At 52.2% G+C, this 9619-nt stretch overlaps 1 protein-coding gene across 2 annotated transcripts; it reads left to right on the plus strand.

The window, feature by feature from the left end:
• Positions 1–559: 559 nt before the first annotated feature.
• Positions 560–6872, plus strand: GCC1 (GRIP and coiled-coil domain containing 1). 2 transcript variants are annotated; one of them, XM_003134715.5, is made up of 2 exons: positions 560–1978; positions 3840–6872. In XM_003134715.5, the coding sequence occupies exons 1-2, from the start codon at positions 947–949 to the stop codon at positions 5133–5135; spliced, it is 2328 nt and encodes a 775-aa protein (XP_003134763.1). In that variant the 5' UTR covers positions 560–946; the 3' UTR covers positions 5136–6872. The 2 variants fall into 2 exon arrangements, with proteins under 2 accessions (XP_003134763.1, XP_084861679.1); XM_085005553.1 differs by lacking the exon at positions 560–1978 and adding an exon at positions 2134–2481 and having other exon boundaries at positions 3378–6872.
• The last annotated feature ends 2747 nt before the right edge of the window (positions 6873–9619 follow it).

Genomic DNA, 9619 nt, shown 5'->3' on the forward strand with positions numbered 1-9619 from the left:
TTTCTCTATAAAATAGTGCTAATAATACCCATTCAGCAGAATTACTATAAAGACTAAACAGCAAAATTCCTGTGATCTTCCTGCAATATATTTGGCACTTAGGATGGACAGCGTGGCTATATATATTTCTCTCTGTTGAATAACCTCAGAACTCAGGAAGGATGCTAATAATTATTATACTGTACGCCTACTGGGTTCCAAATACTGTCCTCGAAAGGGTTGCCATTTTCATGGTCTAAATGGGAGTCTTAACTGTTGCTCTTTAGGGGCAAAAGTATTGAGCCCCCAAACATCGTCGTTTACCCGGGTTTTTGGTAAGGACGCGGTGCGACGTCGTCCTGGTCCCTCGCTAGGGCAAAATCAGGCGCCCTCACCAAACCAACATCACTCCTGGGTACCCGATTTTACTTGCTCTGCTCTAGCCAGGAGCAAACAGCTGGAGGCCCAGCTGAACGGCCTCCAGACCGCCGGCTGAACTAACCCCGCCCACCTCGCGCTCACTGGGGGCGGGGTCTGATGCGTCACGCTGTCGTCACTTCCAGCCGGACCCGGAAGCGCTGTTGACTCGTGGCTAGAGTTAGGAAGTCGGGATGCGGCTAAGCTCAGCTTAAACCGTCGGCTCCTGGTGCCGGCGGGGCACGGAGCGGCTCTGGAACAGTGGGGCCGAGCCCTGGCAGTGTGTTCCTCTGGTGAGCTTTGGCAGTCTGTTCCTCTAGGATAGGACCAGCCCCCACCCTCTTGTCAGGGATCTGGCGGACGCTTCTGCCTGGCTGCCCCGCCGCGCCCCACATTCGGTGTCGAACAGCTGTGAGGAGCAGATGTGCGGCCGGGGCGGGGGGGGGGGTGGGCAGTTCTCTCCCTGTCGCTCACAGCCCCCGCCAACATCTTCGTGACCCTCTCCCAGCCTGTCCGAACGCTGTCGTAGAGCAAGCCGTCCTGAACCGTCATGGAGAAGTTTGGGATGAATTTCGGGGGCGGCCCGAGCAAGAGGGACCTGCTGGAGACCATTGAGACGCAGAAGAAGCAGCTCCTCCAGTACCAGGCACGTCTCAAGGATGTAGTCCGCGCCTATAAAAGCCTGCTGAAAGAGAAAGAGGCGCTGGAGGCCAGCATTAAGGTGCTGTCGGTATCCCACGAGGCGGATGTGGGCCTTGCAGGTGTCCAGCCCCAAAGCCTCACCTTTCCCGACTCTGTGGATGATCGATGCTCCACTCATAGCGAAGACAGCACTGGGACCGCCACCAGCTTGGATACTGCCGCCAGTCTCACCAGTACCAAGGGTGAGTTTGGGGTTGAAGATGACAGACCGGCCTGTGGACCACCACCTCCAAAGTCCGAGGAGGCCAGCGGGTCAGAGAGCGGCGTTAGCAGTAGCAGTGGGGATGGACCGCCTGGAGGTGGTGAGGTGGACAAACGAGTGCACCAGCTAAAGACTCAGTTGGCTACTTTGACCAGCTCTTTGGCCACAGTCACCCAGGAGAAGTCCCGCATGGAAGCTTCTTATCTGGCTGACAAAAAGAAGATGAAACAGGACCTAGAGGATGCCAGTAAGAAGTTAGAGGAGGAGAGGGGCCGTCTGGAAGGAGAATTGAAGGGGCTGCAGGAGCAGGTAGCAGAAACCAAAGCCCGACTTATCACGCAACAGCATGATCGGGCCCAAGAGCAGAGTGACCATGCCCTGATGCTGCGTGAGCTCCAGAAACTGCTGCAGGAGGAGAGGACTCAGCGCCAGGACTTGGAGCTTCGGTTGGAAGAGACTCGAGAAGCTCTGGCTGGACAGGCCTATGCAGCCGGTCAGGTGGAAGGGTTTGAACTGCAGACCAAGCAGCTGACCCGTGAGGTGGAGGAGCTGAAAGGTGAGCTACAGGCTCTTCGAGATGAGAAGAATCGGCCGGACCCCCGACTGCAGGAGCTTCAGGAAGAGGCCGCTTGCCTTAAGAGCCATTTCCAGGCTCAGTTGCAGCAGGAAATGAGGAAGGTAATTATTAGTCATTTAGCCTGGGAAGTATTAGGGCTTTTTTTTTTTTTTTTTTCCCTCCTTTGGTAGTTAGAATTAAGTGGCTACACTGTGGATTTTTTTTTTTTTTTTTTTTGCTTTTTAGGGCCACACCTGTGGCATATGGAGGTTCCCAGGCTAGGGGTCTAATCAGAGCTACAGCTGCTGGCCACAGCCACAGCAACTCGGGATCCCAGCTGCGTCTGTGACCTACACCACAGCTCACGGCAACGTTGGATCCTTAACCCCCTGAGTAAGGCCAGGGATTGAACCCACATTCTCATGGATCCTAGTAGGGTTCGTTAACCGCTGAGCCGCAAAGGGAACTCCATGCACTGTGGATTTTTGATGCCATTCAAAAAGTTTCACTTGTGAGTCCTGGGAAATCCTTTTCTGTGTGTGGTGGTGTTTTTCTTTTCCTTTCTTTTTTCTTTTTTTGGGCTGTGCTCGAGGCATGCAGAGGTTCCTGGGTGAAGGGATCAAACGTGAGCCACAGCAGTGATAATGCTGGATCCTTAACCACTAGGCCACCAGGAAACTCTGTCTGTGTGGTGTTGACAGTTTCTGCAGAATGTGCTTCCAACAGGATGTGGAGTTCCTGAGTGTAGGCTGGATTGGAGCCAGATAGCGCTGAGCGTCTGGGCATTGGCATCTTACCAGCTCTGCTCTTTGAAGCAGTGCAGTGGCAGCTGCGCAGTGAACGATAAGAGTGTAGCAGTGTATAGGTAGCAGTGTATGGCTTTAGGTAGGGTGGCTGAAGGGGGTAAAGGGATTTTTTTCCAGAAGAGATCACCTCTTATATTGCTGGCAGTCAACATTTGCCTTTTCTGGAAAGGTATGCTGTTTTCCAATGTCTCCTTTCAGTGTGGGGAGAAATCCAAGTCAATTTTATTTTATTTTATTTTGTCTCTCTCTGTTTTTAGGGCCACACCCACAGCATATGGAGGTTCCCAGGTTAGGGGTCCAGTCAGAGCTGTAGCCACCAGCCTATGCCAGGGCCACAGCAGTGTGGGATCTGAGCCGAGTCTGTGACCTACACCACAGCTCATGGCAATGCCGGATCCTTAACCCACTGAGCGAGGCCAGGGATCGAACCTGTGTCCTCATGGATGCCAGTCAGGTTCGTTAACCACTGAGTCACGACAGGAACTCCCCAAGTCAATTTTGAACTTCCAGGAATATTGGAAAAGGAAAAGAATGTCATATGGTTTCTTCATGGGATTTGGGGAAGCACACTTTGTGGGAGCTTGGCCTATGGGAGGAGAAAGCAGAAATAATAAGCAAGGAGTTCCCATCGTGGCACAGTGGTTAACGAATCCGACTAGGAACCATGAGGTTGCGGGTTCGGTCCCTGCCCTTGCTCAGTGGGTTAATGATCCAGCGTTGCCGTGAGCTGTGGTGTAGGTTGCAGACGCAGCTCGGATCCCGCGTTGCTGTGGCTCTGGCGTAGGCCGGAGGCTACAGCTCTGATTCAACCTCTGGCCTGGGAACCTCCATATGCCGCGGGAGCGGCCCAAGAAATAGTAACAACAACAACAAAAGACAAAAAGACAAAAAAAAAAAAAAAAAAAAAAAAAAAGAAAGAAATAATAAGCAAGACAACAGCAGATCTACGAAGGTCCTTACTATTGTTTAGTACAATGTGTGTCTGGGAGCAGACCCCAAGCAGGTTATAGGAACTTGGGTTAGCTCCCAAATGAGAAGAAAACTTCCCAGTTCCCATTTTATCAGGCCACCCCCATCCCGTGACCCTTCTGCAGCACCTTCTCTTGCCTTCCCAGAGTTTGCCATCAGGCCTTGTGGCTTCTTTGGATGCACTTCCATCTGTTCCCTTGTTTTCCAGACAGCCCTGGCCGAGGATCAGCTACGCCAGCAGTCGCAGGTGGAAGAGCAGAGGGTGGCAGCCCTGGAAAATCAAATATCCGAGGTGTCAGAACTGCTGGGCACCTATGAGAAAGCCAAGCAAAAAGACCAGCTGACCATCCAGAAGCTGAAGGAGCGCATTCTGCAGCTGGACCTGGAGAACAGGACGCTGGCGCTGGCGGCCTCCAGCCGGTCCCCTCTGGACAGCCATGGAGAGGAGTCCAGTCTGGATGTCAATGTCCTAAAGGACAAGATGGAGAAGCTGAAGAAGCTGCTGCAGGTCGCAGCCCGGAAGAGCCAGGCGACCTTGGACGTGGAGAAGCTCTGCGACCTGGAGATAATGCCCAGCTCGGAGGCTGCCGACGGGGAGAAGGCTACGGCGCTCTATTACCAGCAGGAGCTGAAACAGCTGAAGGAGGAGTTTGAGAGGTACAAGGTGCGGGCTCAGGTCGTCCTCAAGAGCAAGAACACCAAAGACGGGAACCTGGGCAAGGAGCTGGAGGAAGCCCAGGAGCAGCTGGCCGAGCTGAAGGAGAAGTACATCTCGCTGCGGCTGTCGTGTGAGGAGCTCGAGCGCCAGCACCAGCAGGAAGCCGAGGGTTGGAAGCAGGAGCTGGCCCGGCTGCAGCACACCCACCGGCAGGAGCTGGAGCGGAGCCAGCTGGACTTCAGGGACCGCACGCTCAAGCTGGAGGAGGAGCTGCACAAGCAGCGGGACCGCGCCCTGGCTGTGCTGGCCGAGAAGGACCTGGAGTTGGAGCAGCTGCGTTCCGTGGCCTTGTCCTCCGGGCTGCCGGGACGCAGAAGCCCCGTGGGTGGCTCGGGGCCTGGAGACCCCGCCGACACATCTTCCCCGGACAGCCTGACCCAAGCCCTGCAACTTGCTGCCGCCAGCGAGCCCACTTTCTTCCTGTACGCCGAGCAGTTGGCTCGCAAGGAGGTGGAGATCACATCGCTGAGGAAGCAGAGACACCGGCTAGAGGTGGAGGTGCATCAGCTGCAGGATCGGCTGCTGGAGGAGGGGGAGCGGCATCGAGAGGAGGTGGGAGCCCTGCAGAGCCACATCGAAAAGAACATCAGGGACCAGAGCCGGGAGGGGGCCAACCTGGAGTACCTCAAGAACATCATCTACCGCTTCCTGACCTTGCCCGACGCCCTGGGCCGCCAGCAGACGCTCACAGCCATCCTCACTATCTTGCACTTCAGTCCGGAGGAGAAGCAAGTCATTATGCGGCTCCCGGCCGCGGGTAGTTGGTGGCCTTCTGGCAAGAGATGATGCCATTTTCACAAACTCCCCACAATGTCTGTGCCTCTTCTGTGGGAAGGGACAGGATCTGGTGTCTCCTGCCTTTTCTCCTAGGTGATCGCTCATTTCTTCTCTGTGTCGAACTGGGAGGAATCCTTGAGGTGGGCTGGGATTTTTCCGCAAGATGCCATTAAGGCCGTTTTATCCTTGGGCCCCAGAGAGGCTGAAGGTGTTGGGACAGCATCTTTGGGTGGTGTGTGTGCTGGGGAGGAGGGGGAAGGGGTTAGGATGGAGAGGTGCAAAAGTTGAAGACGTGAGATCATTGAGAGTCTTTTAAATTTTAAAATCGGTTTTTTGTGGGGTTTTGTTTTTTGTTTTGGTTTTAATATCATACTCCTAGCTCAGAGCTTGGAGTACATGTGACTCCAAAGGGAGTTCAGTTACTTTCTAAACGTGCACAGGGACCAGATATTTACTCCATCTCATCACGGTCTTGAGCCTGGTTCACTGCTGCCCCAATTCTCTGGGGACGTAAATCCCGGCTGGAGAGGGACCGGGAAGTTTGAAATTGCGACATATTCTCCCCAAGCCCAGAGGGCAAAGGAATAGTTCGTCCTGTAACTGGAGAGCTTGGGCTAGTTAGGGCTGGCTACGACCTAATCGGAGTGGACAGAACACACCACTTGTGACCATCCTGGACAGAGCTCTGAGCCCCAGTGGGGTCGTAGGGATTTGCCGAGTGACCTGCTTTTGGCCTGGATAGGGTTGTAATAGACCTCTCTCGCTTGTCCCTGCCTTAACCTGTCTGCCCAAGGTTGGCCTGAGATTGTGAGTGAATGACTTGCTGTCTTTTCCCCAATACTGGACTTCCATTAAGACCAAAAAAAAAAAAAAAAAAATTCTAACTGCTTCCAGAAAGGGTCTGACCAGGAAGCTCTGCTCCCGCCTGGATGCAAGGACTCGGCTCAGATGTTTACATCCCCCTCCCCCAGCTGGTTCTGCCTTTGTAGGGACAGGGAAGAAGGGGATGAGTTGCTGCAGAGGATTCCGGAAGGTTGCTCTGACCCTCATAGGAAGTGGTGGAAGTTCAGCCGAGGCCAGGCTGGGGTACTTGCTGCTCCATCGAGAGCATTCTGGCTAAATCTCCCTGTCCCTGCAGCCGGGGTATTTGCATTCTTGTCACCAGGTACTTTGCTCCCTCAGGGAGTTAGTAAGAGTTTCACAAGCCTGCCCTGCCCCGCACGTTACTGCTTAAAGGAGGGATGCAGAAAGTTGGGCTCAGACAGTGTCACTTCCCTAGTCCTTGCTTTCATCATCTTTTCTTGCTGGTTGTGGAGATATTTAGACCCTAAAGACCAAAGCTTTGCCACCGACTGGACTAATATGTGTCTTTCTGTTATTTCACCACAGTGATCTGTTTCATAAGGGTTTAATTAAATGTTCTGGTTGGAGAGTTCCCGCTGTGACACAGTGGGTTAAGAATCTGACTGCAGTGGCTCGGGTTGCTGCAGAGGTGCAGGTTCAATCCCTGGCCTGACCGCGATGGGTTAAGGATTCGGCCTTGCTGCACCTCTGGCTCGAATTCAGTCCCTGGCACGGGAATTTCCACATGCCAGCAGGTGTGGCCTTAAAAAAAAAGAGAAGATGTTCTGGTTGAGAGGCTGAGTGACTTGGTCTCTCTACCGTAAGCAGACTTAATGGAACAGAAGTGATGTGTTCAAGTGATAATACCGTCAACCACAGAATCATTAAACCTGACCAACTTGACCTGCGTGCTTCCTTAATGGTCTGTGTATGTCTGGACACAGAGAGCGTGAATGGGAATGGACATGAAAAGGATGTAAGTGATATTTCTTTCTATTCATCCGAGAGCTTGGATGTGGGGCACAGTGCCTCACATGCTTGAACTGCCTCAGTTACAGCATAGATTTTTTTAGCCTGGAATTGTGTGTATGTGTTTGTGTGTAGGCAGCTACACTGGAAAAATCTTTCTCGTGGGCTTAGTGGGCGGGCTTGAAACGTCCATAATTACTATTTTAAACTTTAGAAGTAATGTGTTTATGGGCGCTTTATTATACTTCAAGTCAGGATTCATGGTGTCCTGGAAAAGTTTCTCAGGATGTCAAGCTACACTGGATGGTAGGGATCATTCTCTCCCAATTTTCTCACCCGATTCCCTTCAGTGTAGGATGAATTATGATTGTTGGTATTTCCCGGTGGTTTTGGACAGATGAGGAAGATCCATAGTCACAGCTGCTTTCTCAAGACTCATTATTCTGTGACTTCTGAGAAGATTTTACACAAGCAAAGGAGCAAGTCAACGTCTGATGAATAGTTTTAAGTATTGATATACATAAGGCTGCAAATGCTCCCAATGGAAAGGAAAAGACTTGGTCCCTTCCTACCCTTAAGGGTACCACTTCCTTGTCTCCCTGCCCTTTCCTTTCAAATAAGTTTTCTGGTTATTTGACTAGTTTGCTTGTGCTCGGTACTCTAAGAAAGGAAAGGGAAAGAGACAGAGAAGGTGGCGGGGGGCGGGGAGGGTAGAATGTAGACCCAGGAAAGTAAATTTTGCTTGGGCCCTGGTCCGAGACTGTCAGAAAGTGCCTGGCGTGTGCCATAAGGTAACGAGAGTGAACTGTGCCTGTTTACTACCAGGCAAGTCAGGAAAATTGCTGGGAAGGAGAAGAGATGGAGGGAGAAAAGGACGAGAAGGCAAGGTGATAACTGGCTCTGTTTGAGTGGGTTTCTGTGGTCCTTTTTCTCCCCATCCTCTTGGGTACCTCCCATCTGGGGCCTACGCGTCCATCAGGGCTGTACCCTGGAGGTTGGAAAGTCCCCGCCTGTGACTCAGAGCTCTGAGGCTCTCTGCTTTGCCCTTCGAAGCCGCGGCTACAAGGTTGTTTGTTGAGCGTGCCAGCACCGTGTTGAGCCATTTACACTCATTCTGTCATTTACTCTCACAGCTGTTGTTATCCCGCGTTGCACAGATGAGGAAACGAAGGCCGAGAGGTTAGGTTCGCCCCAGATCGTGTAACTAGTACACATCCGAACCAGGTCTGATGAACCCAGAGCCTGCTTAATTGGGGTGTGCGCCTGTCTTCTTCGGGCTTGGGAGGGTCAGGGCCTGTCTCCATAGATGGTCGAAAGGCCCGGAGAGACTCATCTCTCAGGTGAACTGGGCTTGTTCAAGTGGAGAGAAAGTCTTCAGCTCTGAGTTGCAGCCGAAGTTGCTACTCTGTAGAGCTGAGCAGGCAACACTGGTTCTCCGTAAGAGCCCTCAGGCTGCTCTGGCGCCCAGGTTCTAGATGACTGTGGATTTTAGAATCGGGATCATTCTAACAAAATGAGAGGAGGTGTTAGCTCTGGCTTATGGGTGCCAACCGGAACCTCCAGCAAAACTGGGAAATAGCTCTGGAACTTGGATAGAGCACCCTAGTGAGTGGGTCACTTTGCCCAGCCATCAGCTGTCTCTACTTCCTCCCCTCTGCCCTCTTCCCCTGCCTCGCCCAGGCAACCTGCCTACCTCAGGTTGATAGTTTTTGGAGCAAGGTATTAGCTTCAAACATTCTGGGTTGAAATCTCAGTCTAGTCTCCCGCCAACTCTGTAACCTTGATAAATTACGTAATCTCTCTGAATTTAATTTTCTTATAATGAGAATAATAATACCTGTTTCAGCATTATATTTTCAGGTGAAAAAAGAAATTAAGTACATGAAGAACCAGCACAGTATATGAAACAAAGTAGGTGTGAAACCATATTCGGTCCCCCCCCACCCCGCGCCAAGAGTTGGCAGAATCTGGGAGTTCCCTGGTGGTCTAGTGGCTAGGACGCCACACTTTCACCACTGTGGCCCAGGTTCAATCCCTGGCCTGGGAACTGAGATCCCACATCAAATCAAGCCACGCCATGGCCGAAAACAAACAAACAAAATTAGATGTTATACTGAACTCTTGTGGATTTAAGTCCAGTGTTTCTTAGCCACAAAGGTTGCTGTAAACAAAAGGAAAATAACGACTGTCTTTTTCTCCAGTGCCTGCTGAGCGGCTGACAGAGAGCATTTTCCCTCCGTTATTTTACTTCATCCTCACAAGGCTCCGGTAAAGCGTATCTGTTTTGCAAAAGAGGAAACGGAGGCTTGGCAGGATGAATTACCCAAAGCCCAGAGCCAGGGATGGTGGCACCCGGATTCAAACCCATTTATCTGAACTGGGTGGCCCAGCTCTTTCTGCTCTCAGTGCTGTCTCCCAGCAGAGGGCAACAATCCCGAGAGCACGCGAGGCTCTCTGGGGACCTCTGGGGGCTGCGTTGCAGGCATGGGCTGGTGAGGAAGGGGTCCTCGTCCAGGTGGTCCTCTCTTCAGAGGCAGCCACCTGCCTTATGATTTCTCTGAAGCTTCATTCTTGCGTAACAGCGGAGAGCCTTCACACCGCGGGTTGTGAAATGGACTCTTGTTACCAGCCAGTTTTATGTGAGTTTGAGTAGGGCCAGCCTGCTTTTTCCTGGGACCCGG

Source organism: Sus scrofa, chromosome 18 (assembly GCF_054392235.1).
Source record: "Sus scrofa isolate SSC_HxYL_T2T_F1_AM1 chromosome 18, Sscrofa_HxYL_maternal_Yorkshire_Landrace_v2.0, whole genome shotgun sequence".
Classification (NCBI taxonomy): domain Eukaryota; kingdom Metazoa; phylum Chordata; class Mammalia; order Artiodactyla; family Suidae; genus Sus; species Sus scrofa.

Excerpts from the sequence above, each read along its gene's own strand:
- GCC1 (XM_003134715.5), top strand. The coding sequence starts at position 947 with ATGGAGAAGTTTGGGATGAATTTCGGGGGCGGCCCGAGCAAGAGGGAC. Across the intron at positions 1,979-3,839 it reads TGCAGCAGGAAATGAGGAAG|ACAGCCCTGGCCGAGGATCA; the intron begins GTAATTATTAGT and ends CTTGTTTTCCAG.